This window comes from Leucoraja erinacea, chromosome 2, assembly GCF_028641065.1.
Source record: "Leucoraja erinacea ecotype New England chromosome 2, Leri_hhj_1, whole genome shotgun sequence".
NCBI lineage: Eukaryota > Metazoa > Chordata > Chondrichthyes > Rajiformes > Rajidae > Leucoraja > Leucoraja erinaceus.
The window spans coordinates 63896027-63922061 of NC_073378.1; the positions used below are offsets into that span (position 1 = coordinate 63896027).

General features: G+C 41.9%; 1 protein-coding gene across 2 annotated transcripts in view; it reads left to right on the plus strand.

The window, feature by feature from the left end:
• LOC129710917 (brain acid soluble protein 1 homolog) overlaps window positions 1–13595 on the plus strand; it is a 67580-nt gene extending 53985 nt beyond the window's left edge. Inside the window, exon 2 of one of the 2 annotated variants that reach the window (XM_055658234.1) lies at window positions 12054–13595. In XM_055658234.1, the coding sequence (XP_055514209.1) occupies window positions 12064–12798 (735 nt within the window). In that variant the 5' untranslated portion in view covers window positions 12054–12063 and the 3' untranslated portion in view covers window positions 12799–13595. The remainder of the gene's footprint in view (window positions 1–12053) is intronic. The other variant, XM_055658226.1, reaches the window with a different exon arrangement.
• The last annotated feature ends 12440 nt before the right edge of the window (window positions 13596–26035 follow it).

Consider the following 26035-nt stretch of genomic DNA (forward strand, 5'->3'; position numbering starts at 1 on the left):
AGAAACTCAGCGGGTGCAGCAGCATGTATGGAGCAAAGGAAATAGGCAACGTTTCGGGCCGAAACCCTTCTTCAGACTGATGGGGGGGGGGGGGGGGGAAGGAAGGAAAAAGGGAGGAGGAGGAGCCCGAGGGCGGGGGGATGGGAGGAGACAGCTCGAGGGTTAAGGAAGGGGAGGAGACAGCAAGGGCTAGCAAAATTGGGAGAATTCAACGTTAATGCCATCAGGACGCAAGCTAACCAGGCGGAATATGAGATGCTGTTCCTCCAATTTCCGGTGTTGCTCACTCTGGCAATGGAGGAGACCCAGGACAGAGAGGTCGGATTGGGAATGGGAGTCGAAGTACTGAGCCACCGGGAGTTCAGGTAGGTTATTGCGGACTGAGCGGAGGTGTTCGGCGAAACGATTGCCCAACCTCCGCTTAGTCTCCCCGATGTAGATGAGCTGACATCTAGAGCAGCGGATGCAGTAGATGAGGTTGGAGGAGATACAGGTGAACCTTTGTCACACCTGGAACGACTGCTTGGGTCCTTGAATGGAGTCGAGGGGGGAGGTGATGGGACAGGTGTTGCATTTCTTGCGGTTGCATAGACAGCATCTTTGGCTGACATGGATAGGTAACATTTCTGGTCAGGACCCTTCTTCAGACTGGTTAGAAGGTCTATTTTAAAGGAGAGGGTAGGGTTTCAGGGGGGATTTCAGAGCTTGAGGTCCAACTAGCTGAAGGCATGGTCATGATAGTGGGATGATGACACTCTTGGAGATTGTTTGGATGGAGGAGGTGAAGGAGACACAGAGCCTGATTATTAAATCATGGATTGATTTGAAAACAAGAAATACATTTTGTTCATTAAGGCACTGGCAGACAGGATGTGGCATATAAGAATAAGGAGTAAGCCATTTAGAACGGAGATGAGGAAACACTTTTTCTCACAGAGAGTGGAATTCTCTGCCTCAGAGGGCGGTGAAGGCCGGTTCTCTGGATGCTTTCAAGAGAGAGCTAGATAGGGCTCTTAAAAATAGTGGAGTCAGGGGATATGGGGAGAAGGCAGGAACGGGGTACTGATTGGGGATGATCAGCCATGATCACATTGAATGGTGGTGCTGGCTCAAAGGGCCAAATGGCCTACTCCTGCACCTATTGTCTATTGTCTATTGCATTATTGGGTATTAGAGTTATAGAGAGACGCAGCACAAAAACAAGGTCCTTCAACCCACCATGTCCACACCAACCACCAATCACCCACTGGCACTGTTAATGCTATTCAATTTTTTTTATTGAGTCAAACCCAAGGGCAGCATTGAACAAGGGTCTCTGGCAATGTGAGGCATTGGTTCTATTAGCTGGGCCATTGTTCTGCCCAATCAGCACTGCAATAAGGGATAGGTAAATGGAATTTTTTTTTTATTTTATTTTTTTTTATTTTATTAAATTTTTTTTTTACTTTAAGAGGTAATTGAAGAAGAATGGAAAAATTTGTTAGAGTTTAAAAACATCATTCGAGATATGTTCGTACATTTCGGAGTATAGCATTTCATCCAATCTTTAGTCCGGGTGCTAGTCAGGTTCCTGTGCTGAACTATTCTGATAAATGGACTTTAATAGTTAGAGTAAGGATGTGGCATATCAAGAGTTCAATGATTTCAGGTTTACAGTTCATAAAGCAAGGGTGGGGGAGGGGTGTGTGGATGTGGCAGAGTGTATTAGAATGTATTAGAGTGTATTACAATGATTGAGTTTAGAGATGACAAAACTAAGTGTGACTATTTCATCAGCATCAGTCCAGTTTAGTTTATTGTCACGTGCACTAAGGTACAATGGAAAGCTATTTGTTGCGTAGTAGCCACAGACAATAACAGAGATAAGGACAGCTGGTTTTGGTGGTGAGGTTTAGGTTTAAGTGGATGCCAAGATTGTGAACAATCATGCTCGTCCTCAGACAGTGCGAAAGAAGTGGGAAGAAATGAGGGGTAATGGCATGTCGATTATTTGACAAGGAACCTGTTGCATGGCAGACTGTAAAGGGCCTGTCCCACTTGGGCGACCTAATCCGCGAGTTCTGGCGAGTTTGTCCTCGACTCATACTCGCAGCATGGTCGACATGAGGTCTTCGTAACTCTCCTTCATGCTCAAGAGTAGTCTCTGCGTACTCAAGGCCTCAGCTAGGTTGCGGCGTTTTTTTCAATATGTTAAAAAATGCCCGCGAGTAAAAAAAGGTCGCCATGGGAAAAAACGATACTTTTTTTACTCGTAGGTTTAGTAGTAGGTCGTAGTAGGTCGGCATGTTGGTCGTAGGTAATTGAGGGTAGTCGAAGGTAGTCGTAGATAGTCTTCTTCATAGTGGAAGGGAGATCGAAGGAGGTCGTCTTCACTCTTCACTATTCGGTGTCCAATTTTCCCGAAGTTAGTCATAGCTGGTCTTCAACATAGTCGAAGGAGGTCGAAGGAGGTCTACATAGTCGAAGAAGGTCTTCAACATGTCATTTTTTAAAACTCTTCTAAACTCGCCAATTAGGTCGCCCAAGTGGTACAGCCCCTTAATTATTTGTGTTTTCTGATGAGGGCAGATAACCATATAACCATATAACAATTACAGCACGGAAACAGGCCATCTCGGCCCTACAAGTCCATGCCGAACAAATTTTTTCCCCTTAGTCCCACCTGCCTGCACTCGTACCATAACCCTCCATTCCCTTCTCATCCATATGCCTATCCAATTTATTTTTAAATGATACAATGAACCTGCCTCCACCACTTCCACTGGGAGCTCATTCCACACCGCCACCACTCTCTGCGTAAAGAAGTTCCCCCTCATATTACCCCTAATTCATTACCCCTACCCCTAGATCATTTTATTATTTTCATCAAATAGTAGATTATACCAAAAATTACAGATGAGTGCTAAGTAAATGGTGTAATCTGTGTTTTCATTGTACGCAAGCGGTTAAAACACATTCATTCAGATGATTGACGGGTTTGTGGCAAATTATTTGTGGTACTACAATAGCAGTGAACTAGGAGCTGCTCTTTTCAATTGATGATCAATCTATGTTTTTGTCTTAATCATATGGGAAGTTTTTGAAATAGTACACTGGATGTCAAACTGATTGGCATTTGGCTACCATTATGATGATGTAACACTAGTGCTCTATTGACTTTGACTACCCAACCCACAATCCAAATGTTTCTCCCTAGCTTGTTGGCTTAATATATGTGTAGAAAGTGACCTGTTAAGAGCCCATCGGGTTAAGCAACATCTGTGGAGGAGAAGGGACGACTTATTGCCTTATTGCCATTGGCACGATGTTTCAATTTGAGAAATAACACTTAAAAACAACAAAGCTTAAGATAAGGTAATGCAGCCAGTGTGGAGCTACAGAGGACTAATTTTTACTTATGATAGACATAAAGTGCTGGAGTAGCTCAACAGGTTAGGTAGCATCACTGGAGAAAAAGGATAGGTGACATTTTGGGTCGGGACCCTTCAAAGGTCCTGACCCAAAACATCACCCATCCTTTTCCTCCAGAAATGCTGCATGACCCGCTGAGTTACTCCAGCACTTTGTATCTAATTTGTTATAAACCAGGATCTGCAGTTCCTTATTTTTGCTAATTTTTACTTGTTGAACTTCTACAATAATGATGTACTTAACCATTGGATTAAATTGGGAATGCTATTTTAATTGTATGATGGAGAAACTTACGATGTTGCCAAATGAGTCAAGTTGTAACTTTCGTCAGGACAAGGCATTGTAGATATCTATAATTTGAATGTGCATGGGAATGAATTGCAAAACTATTTCTTGAAAGGTTGCACAATTCGTTTTGCAGATTGTTCCGACTGAAAGCTGTTTTGCAGTAGAAATACTGCCATGACTCTGACTAACCGTAACCCTATTCAGGGAAGATGAACTCATCCTCATTTTACCTTTTGAATTTTCTGAACAATCTTTTCAGTTCAACTTTTATTGGCACTTTTTTGATAAAAACTTATATCTCATTCCTGTGAACTGACAGATATGACGCATTTGCTCAGCTTCCTGTTGTAGATGGATTTTACAGAATTGACAGGAAGTGTTCAGTTATGTGTTGCTTCTGGCAAGTAAACTACATTTGCAAAATTGCGCTCCTGTGGTTTTGAGTTCACTGTAAGGTACTGGCAAAGCCTTTAGTAAAAAAATCACAACAATTATTACCAATGACGATGTGTTAGAATGTGCTAGGAGGCTGCTACTGGAAGTTTTGACTATCCTACTCAGGAGAAGATCCATCCAATGTATTCAACTGAGTGTAACAGCTCAGATGCATTTGTTTGAGTTTAGTTTATTGTCACATGTATCGAGCTACAGTGAAAAGTTGTTGTTGCGTGCTAACCAGGCAGCAGAAAGACTGTACATGATTACAATCGATCCATCCACAGTGTCCAGATACATGATAAAGAGAATAATGTGAGTGATGTTTAGTGCAAGATAAAGCCAGAACACTCTGATCAAAGGTAGTCCAAATGTCTCCAATGAAGTAGAGAGTAGTTCAGGACCGCTCTCTGGTTGTGGTAGGATGATTCAGTTGCTTGATAACAGCTGGGAAGAAACTGTACCTGAATCTGGAGGTGTGTGTTTTCACATTTCTGTACCTTTTGCCTGATGGGAGAGGGGAGAAGAGGGAGTGGCCAGGGTGCAACTCGCCCTTGATTATGCTGCTGGCCTTGCCGAGGCAGCGTGAGGTATAACTGGAGTCATGGAAGGGAAGTTGGTTTGTGTGACGATCTGGACTGCGTCCACAATTCTCTGAAATCATCTTTTCATCCTTAGGCAGTCACTCGGGATTGGGGATAACTTGCTTCTACTCCAGATTCACAGCTTTCAGAGGTGGGTCATGAGGCCAAAGTGGAGCAGCAGACCCATCCACAGGTAGTACAGGAGATGGCTGATCAGATGGGTTAGTGGGTGGTACTGTGAGGCATAGCACCCCTTGTACTAACATTATGGGCTGAAGGGCCTGTTCCTGTATTGTACTGTTTTATGTTCTACTACTTATACAGGACCTCTGTATACTCCTGATGCATGGCATCATGTTCTTAATATTGTCCTGCAAGCTCCTTTTCCATTTAGATTGGCCATTGACCAGAAGATCCCAGTGGCAAATTTCCTCAAGGAAGCTTTCAACGCATCCTTGAATCTTTTTCTCTGTCTGCCTGATAATCTTCTCCCATAACTGCAGTTAAATGAATAAAGTGTCTCTTTCAGATATTTAGCAATTTGTGTGTGAATGATACAATATAACTTAGCCAGCTGAGAGTAACTAGTGCTTCTCTGTTTGGGATATTGTTATGGTAGACGACTTATTCTTGCAATGAACATGGAAGATTTTGCAGAAATACAATTTGTGGTAGTAGGTCTGGAATCAAAGATAATAAGGCGGGGATCGCTGCTAACCAGTAGACCATGACTTTGCGTTAAGTCTGAGATTTTGATCTTCAAATCCTCTTATGTTCAATCACTGAAGGCTGTCCTGATGCATCAAAGACTGGTGCCATGCAAAACATGAATAGGTTAATTTACAAGTTGTGTAATTTTCTGAACTAACCTGAGCTTGGCTGATTCCATTTTTCTTTACTCATTACGTGTTCTGCATGTAATCTGACATGATTCCAATATCCACACATTTTCAGGATTGCAGGGGTTCCTAGCTCATGGATGTGTCCAAGTGGGACTCAGTCATCCAGAGGGAGCCATCAATAACACAGTGTATATTGAGGAGCGAGGAAGATAAGCAGCAAGAGCAAAGTCAGTTTTGTTAAGAAGAAAACAGCCTTGATGTGGTGGAACCTTTTTTTCACTTTAAGCCTCATGCAAGCCTAATTGGACTGGAGTTAATGTTGCCAGTGCCTTTTGCTTCATTTCAGTGCAAAGTAGCTACAGTTTGAAACATTCTAACCGCGCACATATCTGCAAATCATTCTTTGTGCATTTCTGGGTAGCCTAGATACTGAACCGATTAGATACCAACAATATTCAGTAATGCGGACAAGCTTCAAGTATGTAAACACGTTTTTGGCTGCTGGTTTCTGTAAAGATCTGTAGCAGTGGCAGGATGTGGGTGGTGATACAGTTCCTTTTTGCTGTTGGTCACACAAAGAAAGTCAATGTGACTGCAGCCATTGCATTGGGCCAGCATGGGTGGAGTCCTTTGAGGAGAAATAGCGTGATTCTACCACACTGTGGGTGTGGAAGAACCCCATCCGCACACTGCCTATGTTTTTGTGTTTACCAAACATCAATGCATTCGGGGTAAGGTGCTACCTTTGAAATCCTGAGGTAAGCTTTGGTTTTCCTAAGCGCCTGTTGCTGTTTAATGCTTATATATACTATACAGTATGTCAGAGTGAAAAGTATATTAGGCAACAGATAAGGAAGCAAAGGAGAAAAGTTTCCCCTTTTTTAAATTGAGCTAAGTTTCTCTACTTTAAAGTTTAATTATTTATAAATATCTTGTAAGAAGTTGTTATAACCTAACTTTTGTTTATTATTATTAAAATATTTTAATAATTATTTATGTTATTTCAAATATTACAAATGTCCCTGATAGCTCTGTTTAAAGAAGTGAAATATTTATTCATTTTAAGCCTCAAGTAAATCTCCTTGTGCCAGAACAAAAGATGCCAACGCCTTTCGGTTCATTTCAATGCAAAGTAACTACAGTCTGAAACTTGCACTGAGTGCAAATCAGAGACCTTCAGGAGAATTTTTAAACCATCTCAGTCATGGCTTTCAGTAAGTCCATGGGTGGGACTTTGGTGGTGATCAGAGCTGTCATGGGGGCTTTGGGGGTGGGACTAGATCACTGCACAGCCAGTTTGTCTGCAGTCACTTGGACCATGCCTCTGGAGCAATGGGTTCTTTGGGCTTGTGAGATAAACCTCTGTTACTTGGACCAAGTAGGCGCTGGACATGTGGAGGCTCTGAGTGGAGATATTATGCAGCAGGATAGCCCCATAATGATCTGGCCCATCCTGTCAAAAAGTCCTGGAGTACTAATACCACCATCTACCTTCATTGAATGCACCGCAGCTGTTGGACAACGTAACTCCATGCCAATTTCTGGAGGAGAATTAGTTGGATAATAACTCCGAGCCTCCTTCACAATTATCCTTCACCACATCCCATGGAATGATAAAATATTCAGATATAAATGACGTCTGGATGAGTGCTTTAATTATTTAAATCATCAGGGAGAAACTTGCAATTAGTACAAGCACAAAATGGACAATAAAATATGTGGTGTAGACCACTTCCAAAATCTGGTTCCTCTGAAGTTCATGGAAGCATGTCTCGGAAGTGGAGTACTCAAGAAAACATTATTACAAAACTCAGCTAACACAGAACTAAGGAGAGATTTCTGTCCAAATCTTTCGCAGAGAACTTTGAATTTTAACCTTTAAGGTTTCAACATAAAGTATTGATCTTTATGTTTTTTTCATTTCGAGTGATTCAGATAAGCAATTTCACCTGAGTTGTCATGTGTCATCTTGTGTGCTGTATAAAAATGCACCCGTTTGTTTATCCTGGAGCAAAGGCTACAATTTCCTGAATATTGTTTTTTTAGAAATTCACTAAGTGTACTTTAAACAAGATTTCTCATTGATTTTTATACTTCTCTAGTTGACTGTTCTCTTTTTGAAGGGAAGAGAGAGAATTTTCATCTCATACACAGGTGTATCGACTCTTGGTGGCCATTGAAGCAAAAAGTTCCTTTTCACAGAAACCACAGGTTTATCCCCAAAAAAAGATACACAAAGCACTGGAGTAAATCAGTGGGTCAGGCTGCATCCTTAGAGACCATGGACAGGTGACGTTTTGGGGCGGGATCCTTCTTCAGACCAATTGTGTTTTTTGTGGACATAGTGAATGCAAAAGCTGGAATCTTGAACAAAAACAATTTGCTGGAGGAACCTTGCGGGTCAGGCATGGAGGGAAATGGAGAGTGACGGCCATTTCAAGAAGAGCCTTCTCTAGACTGATGTAGTAGAGGGGAGAAAGCTGGTGGTCTTTTTGCAGTCGGGGTGCCACAAATCAGCAGGGGTATGGAGAAATGCCAATGTTCTGTGTCCATATCACTCACTCTCCTTTTACTGCATCTAGTTTTGTGAGTTGGCCGACTTCACATTTAATGTGTGGGGAAGAATTGCAGATGCTGGTTTAAACTGAAGACAGACACAGCTGGAGAAGGGTCTCGACGCGAAACACCTACTCCTTTTCTCCAGAGATGCTGCCTGACCCATTGAGTTACACCAGTTTTCTGTGTCTGTCCTGATGTATCTAAGTGTCTGACTTAATAACATGATTGGGGGAGGGGTGATGGAGGGACAGAAGATTATAATTCAGACTGTATTTTTGGTGGATCATTATCAGCAGTTAAAAATATGTTAATGATTAGTGCAACGAGGTTGCAATTACAAGAGTGAAGGAGTAAAGATGATTTGCTCCGTGGCATAGAGTCCTGGTGAGACCATATGTGGAACATTGTGCAACGGTCTTGTCTCTCTCCTGAAAGAAGGATATACTTGCAATAGTGAAGATATCCTGGGATGGTAGATATGTTGTTTAAGGAGAGAATAAGCACTTATGCCTATGCTCTCTATAGTTTAGGAGAATGAGAGGTGATTTCATTGAAACATACATGGTTCCGAAGGAGTGTATAGCAGATGTGATGTTTCCTCTGACTGAGATATCTAGGATGATGAATCACAGTTTTGAGATAAATGATTGGCCATTCGGGATCAAGTTGAATCTTGAAAATCTAGGAAATCTAAATGACTGGTGCATGGATAGGACAGGTTTAGAGGGATATGGGCCAAACACAGGCCAGTGGGACTAGTGTAGATGGGACATGTTGGTCAGTGTGGGCAGGTTGGGCCAAAGGGCCTGCTTATATACTGTATGACTCTATGACTATGAAATCATTGGTTTATCTAGGAACAGTGAATCTGTGGAATTCCCTACCCAAGAGAGTTTTGGAGGTTAATAGTTAAGTACATTCAAGACAGAAAATTGTATGTTACTAGGTATTAAGGGGAAGGATTCGAGCTGAAATCTCAGCGATGAATGCTGGAGCTGAATTTGTTGGTGTTGTTTCCTATGCTACCATGTTCCTATATAATTGGGAGGGGTGAGACTGGCCGGGGATTAGGACCTGGGGAGATGTATGTATGGCAGATCATTGACTGGGATTTGCTCAGGGAGAAATAGTTGGGCCAAGAGAGCCATTTGGAAGGGTGAGGTCAAAGACCTGCTGGAAGCTCTTGCTGTTCCTACTTTTCAAGGAACATAGCAAAGGCTGCTTCTCTTGTGAAACTGGGAATACACATTTCTCTCTCACTTTGGGAGGCAATAGTAATGAATTGGTCTTTCAGCTACACCATGGGAGTCAAATGTAACTATGTAATGATGGATGTGCCTCTCAGGTCTGGGATACTCAGTTACCACCATAAGCTTTCAAAAGAAGAAGAAGTCGAGTCATGGCAGGTTACCTTTCAACTTTTACTAATATACTAGACTAAGTGGAACCCGTTGTGTCCCAGTCACATGGGAGGCCTGGTCCCCCAACGCAACCCATTCCCCAATGTAATATTCCACCACCCACCTGTTTCCCCCAACGCAATGGTGGGAGCATTCTGTAGCCGGGGGACAGGACAGCTTCAGGCGGGGAGCGTCCTGCAGTCAGGGGAGAGGAGTAGCAGAGAAACTAACAGTAGCAGAGAAACTTCTCTAAGTATCCTTATTCATTTGTTGGGAATCACATTCATGATGCTGCTAATAACTAATGCCAGGAAATGGAGATAATTGAAATTGGTTACTGCCTGGTAAAATAGATTGTGGATAGAAGCGGAGTGGTGTAAATGTGAAATGTATTTAAAGATGGAGACAGCAAGGATATTACTTCTGGTTGCATTTCCTTCAGCAGATTTAATTAAATATGGTCAATGTTTTTCTTTATTAAAATACCTCATGCCTCGTGAGAGAGTAAATAGATCTTAGATTGATACATTTGACACTGTGGCATTCCTCCATTGCCGCAATGAAGTGACCGGCAAGAATTTGGTGCAGAAGGCTTTAGCCGATCATACTAAAGGTGGATGGTCATACCTCAACAGTTTCTTTCATTAATTTCAAGATAGTGATATAAAATAAATAAAAGTTGACACAAACATGTGACAGTCATGTTAGCAGGAAGTGATTTTTTGCAGAAAACATTGCACATATTTCATGTTTTTTCTCATGTTAACCTAATCTGATTAAAGCTTTATATGTGCATGTTCTAGATTGCCTTTAACCAATTAAAAACAAAAACATAATCAAGAAGGAACTGCAAGAAACTAAAGAAAAAATATTACATGGGCAGCTGGATAAAAATAACAGTGTTTTCTGGAAAATTGAGACAATCCAATTTCAGCTTATTATTATTTGTTTGGATATGAGTATCACACAAGGCTATGTCATTTTGGAGAAGCTGGCGCTCTCTAAAAATATTGTTATAGGGCAATTTAAAAATGCAAATACAGTTCTGTTGATTTGCTAATCTTACTGCAAAACATCTTTCTTTTGTTATATTTCTTTATTTTGAATGTTCAGAGCCACAATTATTTATTTATTTAATCAAATCAAGACATTTTAGGCATGGAACTTACAGAACGTTTTTGAGTGTTTTGCTGGAAAAAAGAACTGATGAACTCAGTGGAAGCAATGGTGTGACCATGGCTTTATGCATGAAAACTGTCAGCTTGGTATGTTCATACGTTCTAGGAACAGTATTAGGCCATTCGGACCTAGGGTTGCCAACTGTGCAGTATTAGCTGGGACATCCTGTATATTGGGCTAAATAAGTTTGTCCCATAGGGGACCTCCCTTGTCCTGTATTTGACTGCTACTACTCGGATCGAGGGGACTGTCGGGTCAGAGCACCTCGTTCAGCCCCGCCTCACCCGTTCCGACGTAGTGCAGCCCATGAGTGTGATGTCGCGCGCAAGGTCCGGCGCCCGTGCCAAAACGCCTCAGCTAGTCTGCCGGCTGGGCTTTGTGTGCAGTCCAGCACCCAGGCTAACTCATCATTCACCCACCCACGGCCAAGTCGGTCAACGAATTGCCGTTGGGAATTTGTCCCGTATTTTGACCTTTTGTCCCTTATTTGGGAGTGAGAAAGTTGGCAACCCTATTCGGACCATAAAGTCTACGCCATTCAATCATGGCTGATCTATCTTTCCCTCTTAAACCCATTCTCCTGACTGTTGTGCCTTGAGAATCTTTGGGAATCTGGATTAAATGCTCTGACATTACTAGCAAAACATCCAAGGCCCACTGTTCCAACAAGATTTGAAAAGCTGGCTTTGTTTGCTCCCACAAGACCTTCACTGATACAAGTTCTCAGTGTCTCCTGAAACCCGAAGGTAGGGGACAATTTAGAATAACACCTGCGGATCCTGAAAACTAACAGTGACAAGGGAAGTACATCTTTCCTGACAAGCTAACATCCACCAAGTTTACACCGGCTGGGTCCAAGGGGAGGGCTTCAGAAAAGTTCCTACCCCTGACCACACCCCTCTTGTAGCACTCTCCCTGTACGGTGGGAAAAGAGATCAGAGAACCTCGTCACTTCTGCACAGGGAGGATCTAAATTAAGTTTGCTTTTGTTAGCTCGAATAGACTCCAAGAAAGGGTAAACCAGGAGCATGTTGGAAAAGTTTTGGCCAAGATTGTTAATAACAAAATAGTTCTCAATTTCCCAGATTATCTGCAAAACATATTAAGACAGGCAAGATACAGGAATGAGGTCAGGGATGAAGGAATATTGGACAACAGATGCAGTCTTTTATATCAATGCATTTTATATTCTTTTGGTCCTTAATATTTAATTTATTATTTCCTACTTTTGCTTATATCATAGATGCTGCTCGGCTGATCTTGCAATGTCCAATCAGAAACATTACGAAGTAAATTTAATGAATGTGGTTGTCTATAGAAGCTGTTCTTACTCTTTTCTTTCATATTTGTTTCAGAGCCTTTAAAATGGGAAACACACTGATGAAGAAGAAGAAGAACTATAAACTGCCCAGTGACAAAGAGGCAGACAAAGTGGCTGAAGGCACAACAGCGGAGGATGGAGAGGCCAAAAAGGAAAGCCAGGAAGAAGCCAAGTCCACGGAGGGGGTCACGGAAGGAAATGCCTCACAGGACAAGGATAGCCCAGCTGATAAGGCCACGACTGAAGCCAAAGAGGGAGATAAGGAAACCGTGAACAAAGAGGAGAGCCAGAAGCCTGAAGCCGAAAATTCACAGGCGTCCACTGAAGTGAAAGCAGAGGCTCCGTCTGCAGAGCCTGCTGCGGAGAAGCCTTCAGAGCCACCCCAGGCGGCCGCTGCTGCCAGCTCCACTGAGAACAAGCCGTCGGCAGCGGCTGAGTCCAGTAGCGAAGCGGCGTCCACTCAGCCGTCCGAAACCCCGGTGGCTCCTGCTCCCGAAAGTAAAGCGGAAGACAAGAGCTCCGGCAAGGATGAAGGGGAAGCCAAACAGACTGAGGCGTCGCCTGCCCCCGCCAGCCAAGAGCAAAGCAAAAATGCCCAGCCCCAGAACTTGGACTCTGCCACAAGCACCAGCGATGCCGTTTCCAAGGAGGCACCCGCAGCGGCAGAGGCTGCCAGCTCTGGCCCCGCTGGGCCTGCTGCCTCAGACAATGCCACCCCAGCAGACACCACAGAGGGATCTTCAGCTGTCACTGATCAAACATTAGCTGTGCAAGAATAATGGATGGGCCCCATTCGAAAACCACTCACGACCTGCATTAATTTCAAATGTACTAACAAACTTGATCCGATTGTCTTTTACCTGAAAACGCCCAAGAGGATATTCTAACCACCCCCCCCCCCCCCCCCCCCCCCACCCCACCTCCCCATCATCTGCCCCTATCCCGTGAAATTCCGTCAGGAAATTTCAAGCCACATTCCAAGAAAAAAATCCTGGACTTAAACATGATGTCAGAAAGTTAAGTGGATTGAACATTAAACAGCTGAACAGTTATAATCGATGTACCTCGCAAGTATGTTATGGATCAAAACCAACATAAAGGATAAAGGTTGTGACTATGCCGAGTGAGGGTTCGTGGGTTGGGCCATTGCATTCTGATATTTAGATAACATCTTGTTTGTTTTCCAGCCTGATTTTACACAATGAGGTACCACATCCGTCAGATAAAAGTCACTGTTCTCCCTCTTCCACAACACACCTGATGCAGAAGTATTTCCGACTAACATACACTTCCCATTGTACGTAGCCTATCTAGATTTCTCTTGATCAGTTAATGCATGTCCGTTGTTGGGTGCACCTGTAGTTCTGTTTAACAGTAAGTGGCAAACAAGTCTGCGTTCATTGCAATTCCAGCTTATCCTCCATTCAGTGTCACTAATGCCTCCATCACCTCAGCACATATTGAAGATGATGAGAATTGTAAAATGGATGCATTGAAATTATACGTGATTGTATTAATGGTGCAACAGTAATAAAAATTATGAAAAAAAAACCAAGCGGTTTGAATTTATTTTTATTCAAACTTACATCACTCTTGCTGTGATGCATTTGGCTCGTTTGACGCAAATGTCAGTATTTCAGAGACACCGAGAACTAATAGTAAGATTTCTATGCATCTTTGCCTGAAGTTTATGAAATAATTATTTGTAAGCTTGCTAAGAAATATAGCACAATTATACATGATTTTTTCTTTTTCATCATTGTCATTATCATTGGACAAAATGAAACAAAAAAACAGAGAATAGCTTGTGAGTTAAAACACTGTTGCTCGAATACTTGCAGGGTAGAGGAATTAATTTCCTCCTCCATTGTCCCAGTATAGGTCGAGAGGTGTTACCTTCAACCTCATCCATTTGGAATATATGAAATGAATTGAATTTTCAAGCTCAAACAGTTTTTGTTAGCTGCCTACAGCTTTGAAGAGGCACACTGTTTGGATGGGTAAGAGAAGAACACAGCAAAAGACTAAACCATTTAGATCCTTGCATCTGACCTGCTACTGATCTTTTATCTGAGTGTCCTCTACAAATCCCATAGTCTTGATTTCCTTAATAGCCAAAAATCTGTCAATTTCTGTCTTTAACATACACAACCGGGTAGAGAATTCCAAAGATTTTCTGTAATTCCAAAGATATTTTGTAATTCTTACGACTTAATCCCAAACAATTTTTGGAACCTTGAATGTTTCATTTCTCCACTGAAACATATGGATTCCCAAACTCTCACAATGTCAGAAATAGAAGCCAAATGTTCCCCAGCCCTGTGGTCGACTCCCTGTCCTTACATATCTACCGGTCAAAACCACAACCCTTGTCCACTCCGGACCCCACCCCAGCCATCGACTAATCCAGAAATTGTTGTGACAAAAGTAATTTCATCTGTGTTAATCCACAAAGCGTTATGAACTCTAAGAGAGCAGAACAAAAGTGACTGAGGAAACTGGGCGGCATGGTGGCACAGCGGTAGAGTTGCTGCCCTACAACACCATGGACCCAGGTTCGATCCCAACCACGGGTGCTGCCTGTGCGGAGTTTGTACATTCTAACCATGACCGTGTGGGTTTTCTCCCGAGATCTTCCGTTTCCTCCCACACTACAAAGGTGTGCAGACTTTTAGGTTAATTGGCTTGGTATAGTGTAAAAATTGTCCCTAGTGTGCGTAGGATAGTGTTAGTGTGTGAGGATCGCTGGTCGATGTGGACTCGGTGGGCCGAAGGGCATGTTTCTGCGTGTATCTCTAAAACAAAACTGTTGTGTTTCACAATTGGTAATACTGTGGCAGGCAAAGGAAATCTGTAGGAAAAAAATGAAGATGCTGGTTTACACTGAAGATAGACACAAAATGCTGGAGTAACTCCGCGGGACTGGCAGCATCTCTGGGGAAAAGGAATGGGTGACGTTTCGGGTCGAGACCCTTCAGACTGAGACTCGGGAGTGGAAGACATAGAGATATAGAAGGGTAAGGTGTGAAAACGAGATAGCAAAAGGGACAAATGAAGTTGCCTCTAACTTATCATAGTAAACACTGGTCCTTTTGTTCTGTTTCTGATTCTCCCATTGAAAACATGTTGCCTCTTTGCCAGCACCCATGCATGCACATAATCACAGATCTTCTGCTGCCAAGATATTCAATTCTCACAAGCTTGTTCAATATATATTATCTGCAACATTTCTTTAAATAGATTTTTTAAAGTTTTTAGTAAGATGCAAAGCAGAGGAGTTTTTCAATTTGTGATTTGCAATTTCAAGAACCACAACGTTCAGTGCAGAAACACCAGTACAACCCTCAAGATTCTCACAATGTGGGCCAGTAAGACTTATTTCCTTCATACAACGGTGGCTTTGAAAAGCCATTTAACTACATTTCATTTTTAATATTTTGTCCTTACTTAAGTTGCAGTTTATTTTACAATTTAAACTAAATCAAGAGCACCTTATGGTTCTGGTTGGTGGAAGGCAACTTTCTAGTCGACCTTATAGTATCGAAGCAGCAGAAATGTGGACGGTTCCCATTGATGATGGACATTTTAAACTTCTTTTGTCAATGGTTACAACTACAAACGAAGAGCTTAGGAAAAACGATCACGTGGTCAAAATGAGTAAAACACGATGGAACACATAAGGTAAGGATGTGCATGGAAAATTACTTGTGCAATTTAAACAACACGAGATAAATGATCAAATTACCTTCCCTTATTACACTTCCCCTTTACTGAATACATCTTAATCACTTTACACACCCATTAACTAGTTTGGGCCTGTTCTCAATCTTTGCTAATATGATGTGAAGGCTACCAAATATACCAATATCTGGGATCTGGTAGCAGGTGATGAATTTCTAGCTTTAATCTCCTGACATTAACATAAAATTCTGTGTAAGACTTTTTATTGTATAATCCATATTATTTAGAAACTAATTACCATAACTTACTGCAATATGTTCTATCAACCCTCCTGATGGTATAAAATCTCACTCACTGTTCAGGGGCTTCTCAACCAGCAACCTCTCCTTTCATGTAAGAAGGAACTACATATGCTGGTTTACATCGAAGATACACACAAAATGCTGGAGTAACACAGGCAGCAACTCTGTAGAAAAGGAAGAGGTATTCCTTTTCTCCAGACCTACAGTAGAAAAGCTATTCCTTTTCTCCAGAGGATACCTACTCCTTTTCTCCAGATATGCTGCCTGACCTGCTGAGTTACTCCAGCATTTAGTGTCTACCTTTTCTTATTGCTGGCATCGTATTCTCTTCACCACCTCTCATTTGTATCTGCATCAGAAATTTTCATTTTGTTATTTTATCTGAACTTATTTGCTTATCATTCCTACAATATGCACTGTGTATTAATCATGAGCGATAATTCCCAGTCAGTGTTCTAGCTCTCTTACTCTTTGAATGGTCTGTGAGCATAGGATGAATGCAGTTCCTCAACAACGTTTTATGTCACGATCACCCTTTTATTCTTTGACCTTTGCCCAGGCAGTGTTTAATGAAATTATGTTTCTCATGCAGAAAATGACCGCTTGCTACAACCAAGAAGAAATCAAGATTTTGACAATGAACGTGGTCACCTTGTACCATTGTATCCTGACCTTAGATGAGGTTAGAATCTAAGGAAATCTAACCTTCCTTAGATTTCAACCCTCATGTCTTTGAATTTGCTATTCTTCCACCACATGGTTTCTTCTGGCAACCTGCTATGTGCTCCATCGACATTGAAAACATTACACTTCATCCTTCATCCTCCCACACTTTTCACAGTACCGTCTCCTTGTGATGTGCATGTAGATGTAAACACTTTCATTTTTTCCCGATTACTGCAAATGCTGCGAGGCAAGGGCTCTTATATCATTCAATATATTATTGGATATATGTTCTCCACATTTCCACAGTACTGCCCAATCTCCGCTACAGATAATGTATTATGACTGGGAAGGCTTACTCGTTTTTGATGCTTTCCATTTTTTTCAATTAATTTTCCATTTTGCTCCTATCTGCCCATTAAACTAATTTTACTCTCATATTTATACTCACTTTTTCACTTAGCTAACACGTTTGACAATATTTTCAAATGTTATAATATTTTGCCATTCATTTAATAGAGAATGAATATAACTGTTAAAACAGAAAATAGTCTTGGAGATAAGGCTGAAAGAGATAAAATCTGAGGTTTTAATGTTGTGAAGTATTTCTGAAACCATTCTGCCCCTTTCCCACCCCATCATAATAGAATTATGTTCAGATGCCATCTACTAATGCCTATTATATTAAGCCAATAATCTGAATTGTTGATTCCAAATTGCAGCACGTTGCCACTACAGAGATCATGAGAGGAGTAAAATCATAGAGAATAATTAGCTTATTTAAATATATCCATTCAGCAGGGCCTACATCATGTCACAGCTGCCTATGTATTGCATTTTTTAAATCAAAATAGAAAATCCTGGGAATATGTTATTGGGGATACCAGATGAGGAGGGGCAAAAGAAACTCAGAATGCTGGTAATTTTCCTTTTTTTTTAGATTTGTTTAGGGGACAATATTAATACCCAACTTCACTATGGTCAGCCTGACACCTTGTCTGAACCCGAGAACTGTACATGGTTCTTGAAACCCGGCCTGACCCAACCATCAGCAGGAGCTCTGTCCCACTGCTGCTTACTGCCACTCCCACGTGTAGGCTTCTGATGTGTACAGACTTCCCCCAGATACAGACGGCCATTAGTAAATTTTGACCATGTCAGACAATACACAAAATCACTCAATATGGTGACCATATTTCCACTGTCTTACAATATATGGCATCGTAAGTAGAAAAGACTGATAGGAAAGAACTGTTATTGAAAGTGTAGAAACAAGGAACTGCAGATGCTGGTTTACACAAAAGGTCACAAACTGCTGGAGTAACTCAGCGGGTCAGGCAGCATATTTGAGAACATGGTTAGGAGACGTTACGGCTCTGGAACCTTCTGCAGATTTTGAGTCTGAAGAAGGGTCCTGATATGGAGTATCACCTATCCAAATTATTCAAAGTGAGAGTTTGAACATATATATGGGTGTTCATAAGTTGGGCATACTTATCCCATAGAATGCCTGTATTCAAGTCCCCATTGAAAACCCTCAGATGTGAGTGCATCATTTTTCTTCTCCTCTCAGACGCACTAGATCTCCATCCCAGAATCCTTCCATGCTGGTAATGTACTTCCTGATCATTTCAGCAACAACTTTCCCTGGCACTCAGTGTATACCTGACATGCTCCAAATGCAGTGATCCTTCACCCTGAGAGAAAGCCACACAGCACCTACATGGTGACTGAGTACCCGTGGGCCAAACTCTCCCTGCACTGCCTCAGCAACCATGAACCAGAAAAATAAGAGTGAACAAACCACCGCACTTTATTTAAATTGCAAACTTTGATTTAGTACAATGAAACATCTGAAGACTTCTTTTGCGCATGAATTTATAGACATTTTCCCACTGCCAGCCCAATTCAACCAGGCCCCAACAACATATATAATTTTATTATATTTTATGTTTAAAATATTATAAATTTTAATTTGATCTAAGGCCGACATATAATCTGGATCCACGAGGTTACGTTGGGTAACTAGGCTATAAAGAGATGTCATGAATAAACAGAGAACACTGGAAGTGTTCTGCAGGGCAGTCAGCATCAATGGGGAAGAGAAACAGAATTGATGTTTCAGATCAGGGATCATTCATCAAAAACGGAAGAGTAAGAAGATAGATATTGAAATAGCTGTGAAGGGGGTGGGGTAGAGAGGACAGAGGGAATGTCTGCATTAGGGTGGGGATCAGAGTTGTCAGGGTAAGAATCGCTTTAAAAAAAGGCATCGAGAACAAGAAAGAGAAATAAGGCAAATTGAAGTAGAAAGATGTAGCCAGATTGGGGAAAGAGTGAGAAGAAAAGGAAAGCTGTGGGAAAGGTGTTACCTGAAATTATTGAGTTCAGTATTGCTTCCCAGTTGCATAGAGGTTCCCTGATGAAGGGTGCTATTCACTGTGCTCATGTCGGGTAGTGTCAGAGAACAGAGGAATATGAAGACAAAGGTGAGAGTGGGACTGATAAACAAAGTAACAGATGGCTGGAAGCTCGGGATTGTTTTGTGAACAAGGGCAGTCACTGTGCATCTGCAAAGTGTTTGTTTTTTCCATGTAAAGGGGATCACATAGTGACTACCCAATACAGTATGCTTAATGAGAAGAGGTGGAAGTGAACCACTACTTCACCTAACAGACTGGGTCCCTGGATGTGAGGCAAGGAGTGAAACTAGATGGGAAATGTATGTACTGATACTTTGCTGTTGGTATTATACTGACTAGAACTGCTTGTTAAATTTATTGCCTATTAGATGTTTACAGAACTACCCTGTGATCATTTATAATAACTCATCGAATGATGGTTTAGAAGTATGTTGGTATCTTAGCCCCTTCAGGAAAATGCTTTGAATGGTTCTAGGAATGGGTAGGTACATTATTAAGGCAGTACTGGGAGCAAAATGGCTCCTGTTTTATTTTAATGTTATTTTTTATCTTCATTACTGCTTAGCACTTTCGGGAGACTTGAATCACAGTGGTCTGATTCTCCTGTAAATGAGAGAATAAAGTCAAGTTATAAGATATAGACCTGAATGATATGTTTCCCTCTGTTTGGTAGCTCTCATTATTTCAACCTCCCATCCCCAACAATGAGTGGTAAAACTGGGATAGTCAGTTCCAGCTCCAGTGCACATCCCACAAGGGAAGAAGGAATGCTGTTTCATCCCCTGGAGAGTTAAGAAGCAGTTATACGGGTACATGTATAGGACAGGGTTGGAGGGATGTGGACCAAATGCTGGCAGGTGGGACTAGTGGAGCTGGGACATATTGGCCAGTGTGGGCAAGTTGGGCTGAAGGGCCTATTTCCACTCTGTATCACTCTATGACTATAAATGATCAAACTGGGTGGTTTCATTCTTCCAAGTCAAGAGCCTAGAAGATTTTATTTTAACATTTTATGTTTATTTTTATTTTCTGACCTTATAATAATGATCAACCAATATTTACGAGGCTTCCTCCGACACATGGGTGTACATCTTCCCCACTGTCCGCCCACTTCCTGCACACATACCCCACTCCCGTCTTCCTTCTTCATACAAGAGTTATCACCTTTACTGAGGCTGTTCCAGAAACAAAATACTGAAACCACTAGAACTAGAAATCGAACAGGAAAAGTTGGAGAGCATGTGCATCTGAAATGCTAACTCTTCCTCTCACCAAAGATGCTGCCCTACTCATTATTTCCAGTGTTTTCATTTCTTATAATAGAGACTGTTACTGTTTGCAGAACTAAAACTGGCCACCAGGCCAATCACTTTTATCGATCTAATCTTCAAAGCTTGTCTTCGACAGCTAACTTGGATGAGTTTGCAAACCTTCCTGCTCTGTGTTGGGAGGTGAGAGTTACAGGAAGCTCCAGGACTGGAACTGGCCTATGTGGCGGATGTACAAAATGCAGATTGACTGTCTCTTGCAATGTCTCAATATCATCTTCTTTAGGATTGGGCTGGGACATGTAGAGCACAAGCCCAAAGATTGTTCCTGAAGGCCGAGACCAAAGGCCGATCCAAGCACCACCAGTAACTCAAAGGAAAGCAGGGAAAGGACCAGCGAGGTGTCAAGCCTTTCAGCATCGCACAAACAGCTGGGGGAAACTTGTCCACAGCCACTCAGTCTAGAGAAGACTGGTCATTGCTGGTACAGTCAGCACATAGGGTCACCAAGGAACAGAGGCTGCTGGGAATGAAGATGAGCCAGAAGCAGAGTGTGTTCAGTCCTACAACTGGTGAGTACCTGCAGCTACTGTGGGAAGTTTGCTGCCTGCTTATTGGGGATGTTTTCCACTTCACTGCCAACCATCACAAAATGTTGGAAGGCCTTGTCTATCTGTGCTGAATTGCAGAACTGAAAAAAGGATGTTTTTTAAAGTAGCTATGATAAAAACAATGATATGTAATTTATCTAGATATATTAAATTATTTAATACAGGTTTGGTTATCTTGATGGGAGTAACATAAGATAATAACTACAGATGTCATAAATAAGTTAGTCATTCTCTTTTCATTGGTATTTCTAAAAAACATATTGAAGCAATTGAACAGAACAAAAATGCCTGAACTCTCTATATTTGTTCCTTCTTAAATTATTCGTAGGTGTGAAACTTAATTATTTATTTGTATGTTGCCTCAATGGGATCATATTTAGAATCAATAATGTTTAATGGCAGCAACTTTCTATAAAGATGCAGCAATCTTAATCTTGTACTACTTAAATACATTGTTCACCAATTCAATGAGTCAATGATACTTATTGTCACATGTACTAGGTACAGTGAAATGCTTTGTTTTGCATACAACCTGGTCAAATCATACAGCTGACCTCACCTAGACGGTACACAAGAGTCAACACGCTTCTGGCACCAACAAAGTTACAAAACATTACTAGATCGTATGGTAAGCTTTGCTGAAAATAGTTGTGGCAACAGAAACTTGCCTGTTAGATATGATCAATGACTTAATTGCTACCTATAATCAGTGACAATTATTTTGCTTGTGTAATTGGCAGCCTTCTTAGCCTAGTTTAAAAGAGATTGGAAACAATTCCTTGAATCTTTAATCCCAGGATTATTGTGCACCAGCACCATGGAACGTTATATCAGCCCATCAATATGATCATCTTTGACTAATAAGAAAATTGGAGAATCAACTCAGGCAAACAAACAAATTGACTTACCTAGGCTAATCTACATCCAGGCAACTAACTGTAGAAATGACACCATTGATTGTCTGTTTCTGAACAATGGGGTTTCATTATTCATGCTGACCAATTGTATGCTAGTTAATGTATTGTCAAATATTTGAGAATATCGACGAGCTTGTAAAATACCATAAATTGCTCCAATTTCCTCCCACATCCCAAAAATATGCGGGTTAATTGGCCTCCGTAAAAAAAATAATGTGCAGGGAGTGGATGAGAGAGTGAGAGTATGTACAACCCGTGTGAATGGTCGGCAATGGTTGTTGAGCAAAATAACCTGTTTCCATGCTGTATCTCTAAACTAAACTCCTATTTTAATGTAGCTCTCTCAGGTTTCCCTGGAGCCTCCGGCACTTCAGAAAAAAACAATCCAAGTTTCTCCAACCTCTCATTATAGTTAATACCATCTAATCCAGGCAGTATTCTGGTAAACCTCTTCTGCACCATCTCCAAAGCCTCCACGTCCTTCCTGGAATGAGGTGACCAGAATTGTATGCAAATATGATCTAAGCAAAGTCATATAAAGATAACTAAAGGCAAATGAGACATAAAACTGGCATGAATCATCTCGTATACGTGCAAGTTCCTTTTTGTAAAATGGTAGCTCTGTCAGCTGCTGGACATTCAGAAAACTATTAGTGAGGGCTAAAATCTCCTATTATCCTATTTTCTGAAATAAATAATGGATAGCCACTTAACGGGAGAATGGGAGAGTCTAGGACCAAAGATTATAGCCTCAGAATAAAAGGACGTATGTTTAGAAAGGAGATGAGGAGGAATTCCTTTAGTTAGAGGGTGGGGAATCTGTGGCATTCATTTGCACAAAAGGCTGTGGAGGCCAAGTCAATGGATATTTTTATGGTGGAGATTAGAAACATAGAAACATAGAAATTAGGTGCAGGAGTAGGCCATTCGGCCCTTCGAGCCTGCACCGCCATTCAATATGATCATGGGTGATCATCCAACTCAGTATCCTGTACCGGCCTTCTCTCCATACCCTCTGATCCCCTTGGCCACAAGGGCCACATCTAACTCCCTCTTAAATATAGCCAATGAACTGGCCTCAACTACCCTCTGTTGCAGAGAGTTCCAGAGATTCACCACTCTCTGTGTGAAAAAAGTTCTCCTCATCTCGGTTTTAAAGGATTTCCCCCTTATCCTTAAGCTGTGACCCCTTGTCCTGGACTTCCCCAACATCGGGAACAATCTTCCTGCATCTAGCCTGTCCAACCCCTTAAGAATTTTGTAAGATGTTGTAAGATTGATAGATTCTTGATTAGTACGGGTGTCAGGGGGGAGAAGGCAGGAGAATGGGGTTGAGGGAAAGATAGATCAGCCACGATTGAATTGCAGAGTAGACTTGATGGGCTAATTCTGCTCTTACAATTTATGATTTTTTGAACTAAATGTATGGCATAAGCCTTCACGTTTTTCAATCCAATTCGATCGATCTCAAATGAACCATGAATAGCGAGGATATGTACGCTGGATGCCTCACCCTGACGGCAGTGCTGGTGTTCCACATGCTTGCTCTAGGTGGGAGGAGAAATGGGGCACATGTTACTCTGTGTAACCTCATCCCACACAATACAAGTAAGTCAGTTAAGGATAATTAGTTCTTAGAATATAGATACATAGAAATTAGGTGCAGGAGTAGGCCATTCGGCATTTCGAGCCTGCACTGCCATTCAATATGATCATGGCTGATCATCCAACTCAGTATCCTGTACCTGCCTTCTCTCCATACCCCCTGATCCCTTTAGCCACAATGGCCACATTTAACTCCCTCTTAAATATAGCCATTGAACTGGCCTCAACTACCTTCTGTGACAGAGAATTCCAGAGATTCACCACTCTCTGTGTGAAAAATGTTTTTCTCATCTCGGTCCTAAATGATTTCCCCCTTATCCTTAAACAGTGACCTCTTGTTCTGGACTTCCCCAACATCGGGAACAATCTTCCTGCATCTAGCCTGTCCAACCCCTTAAGAATTTTGTAAGTTTCTATAAGATCCCTCCTCAGTCTTCTAAATTCTAGCGAGTACAAGCCGAGTCTATCCAGTCTTTCTTCATATGCAAGTCCTGACATCCCTGGAATCAGTCTGGTGAACCTTCTGTATACTCCCTCTATGGCAAGAATGTCGTTTCTCAGATTAGGAGACCAAAACTGTACGCAATACTCCAGGTGTTGTCTCACCAAGACCCTGTACAACTGCAGTAGAACCTCCCTGCTCCAATACTTGGAACAGGGAGGTTTGAGGCTATAGTCTTTGGTCCTCCCTAATCCTTTTGCTATGAATGCTAACATACCATTCGCTTTCTTCACTGCCTGCTGCACCTGCATGCCTACTTTCAATCTGAAGAAGGGTTTCGGCCCGAAACGTCACCTATTTCCTTCGCTCCATAGATGCTGCTGCACCCGCTGAGTTTCTCCAGCATTTTTGTGTACCTCCTGCCTACTTTCAATGACTGGTGTACCATGACACCCAGGTCTCGTTGCATCTCCCCTTTTCCTAATTGGCCACCGTTCAGATAATAGTCTACTTTCCTGTTTTTGCCACCAAAGTGGATAACCTCACATTTATCCACATTATACTGCATCTGCCATGCATTTGCCCACTCACCCAACCTATCCAAGTCACCTTGCAGCCTCCTAGCATCCTCCTCACAACTAACACTGCCCCCCAGCTTCGTGTCATCCGCAAACTTGGAGATGTCGCATTCAATTCCCTCGTCCAAATCATTAATATATATTGTAAATAGCTGGGGTCCCAGCACTGAGCCTTGCTGTACCCCACTACTCACTGCCTGCCATTGTGAAAAGAACCCGTTTACTCCTACTCTTTGCTTCCTGTTTGCCAGCCAGTTCTCTATCCACATCAATACTGAACCCCCAATATATGTGCTCTCATTTTGCACACCGATCTCTTGTGTGGGACCTTGTCAAAGGCTTTTTGAAAGTCCAGATTCACCGCATCCACTGGCTCTTCCTTATCCATTCTACTTGTTACATCCTCAAAAAAATCCAAAAGATTAGTCAAGCATGATTTCCCCTTCATAAATCCATGTTGACTTTGACCGATCCCGTCACTGCTTTCCAAATACGCTGCTATACAATCTTTAATAATCAACTCCAGCATTTTCCCCACTTCCGATGTAAGGCTAACTGGTCTATAATTCCCTGTTTTCTCTCTCCCTCCTTTCTTAAATTGTGGAGTTACATTGGCTACCCTCCAGTCCACAGGAACTGATCCAGAGTCATAGAAAATGATCACCAATGCATCCATGATGTCTAGGGCCATCTCCTTGAGTACTCTGGGATACAGACCACCAGGCCCTGGGGATTTATCGGCCTTCAGTCCCAACAGTTTACCTAACACCATTTTCTGACTAATGTGGATTACCTTCAGTTCCTCCCTCCCACTAGATCCTTGGTCCCCTAGTATTTCTGGGAGATTGTTCGTGTCTTCCTTAGCGAAGACAGAACCAAAGTTCTCGTTTAACTGTTCTGCCATTTCCTTGTTTCCCATTATAAATTCACCTGTCTCTGACTGTGAGGGATCTCCATTGCCAGTCTATCATAGCCAATTCCCATCTCGTACCTTCAAAGTCTCCTTTATTCAAGTTCAGGACCCTGGTGTCTGAATTAACTGTGTCACTCTCCATCCTAATGCAAAAGTCCACCATATTATGATCACTGTTGCCCAAGAGGCCTTGCCCAACAAGATCACTAACTATTCCTTCCTCATTTCACAATACCCAGTCTAGGATGGTCTGCCCTCTAGTTGGTTCCTCTACATATTGGCTTAAAAACCATCCTGTGTACATTCAGGAAATCCTCTTCCTCAGCACTACTACCAATTTGGTTGGCCCAATCTATATGTAGATTAAAGCCACCCATGACCACCGCTGAGCCTTTGCTACATTCATCCCTAATTTCCTGCTTGATGCTATCCCCAACCTCCCTACTGCTGCTTAGTGATCTGTATACAACTCCAACAAGTGTTTTCTGCCCTTGGCTATTTTGCAGTTCTACCCATACCGATTCAACAGCAAACAAGCTAATGTCTCTCCTTGCTATTGCATTAATCTCCTCTTTAACCAGCAATGCCAACCCACCTGCTCTTCCTTTCTGTC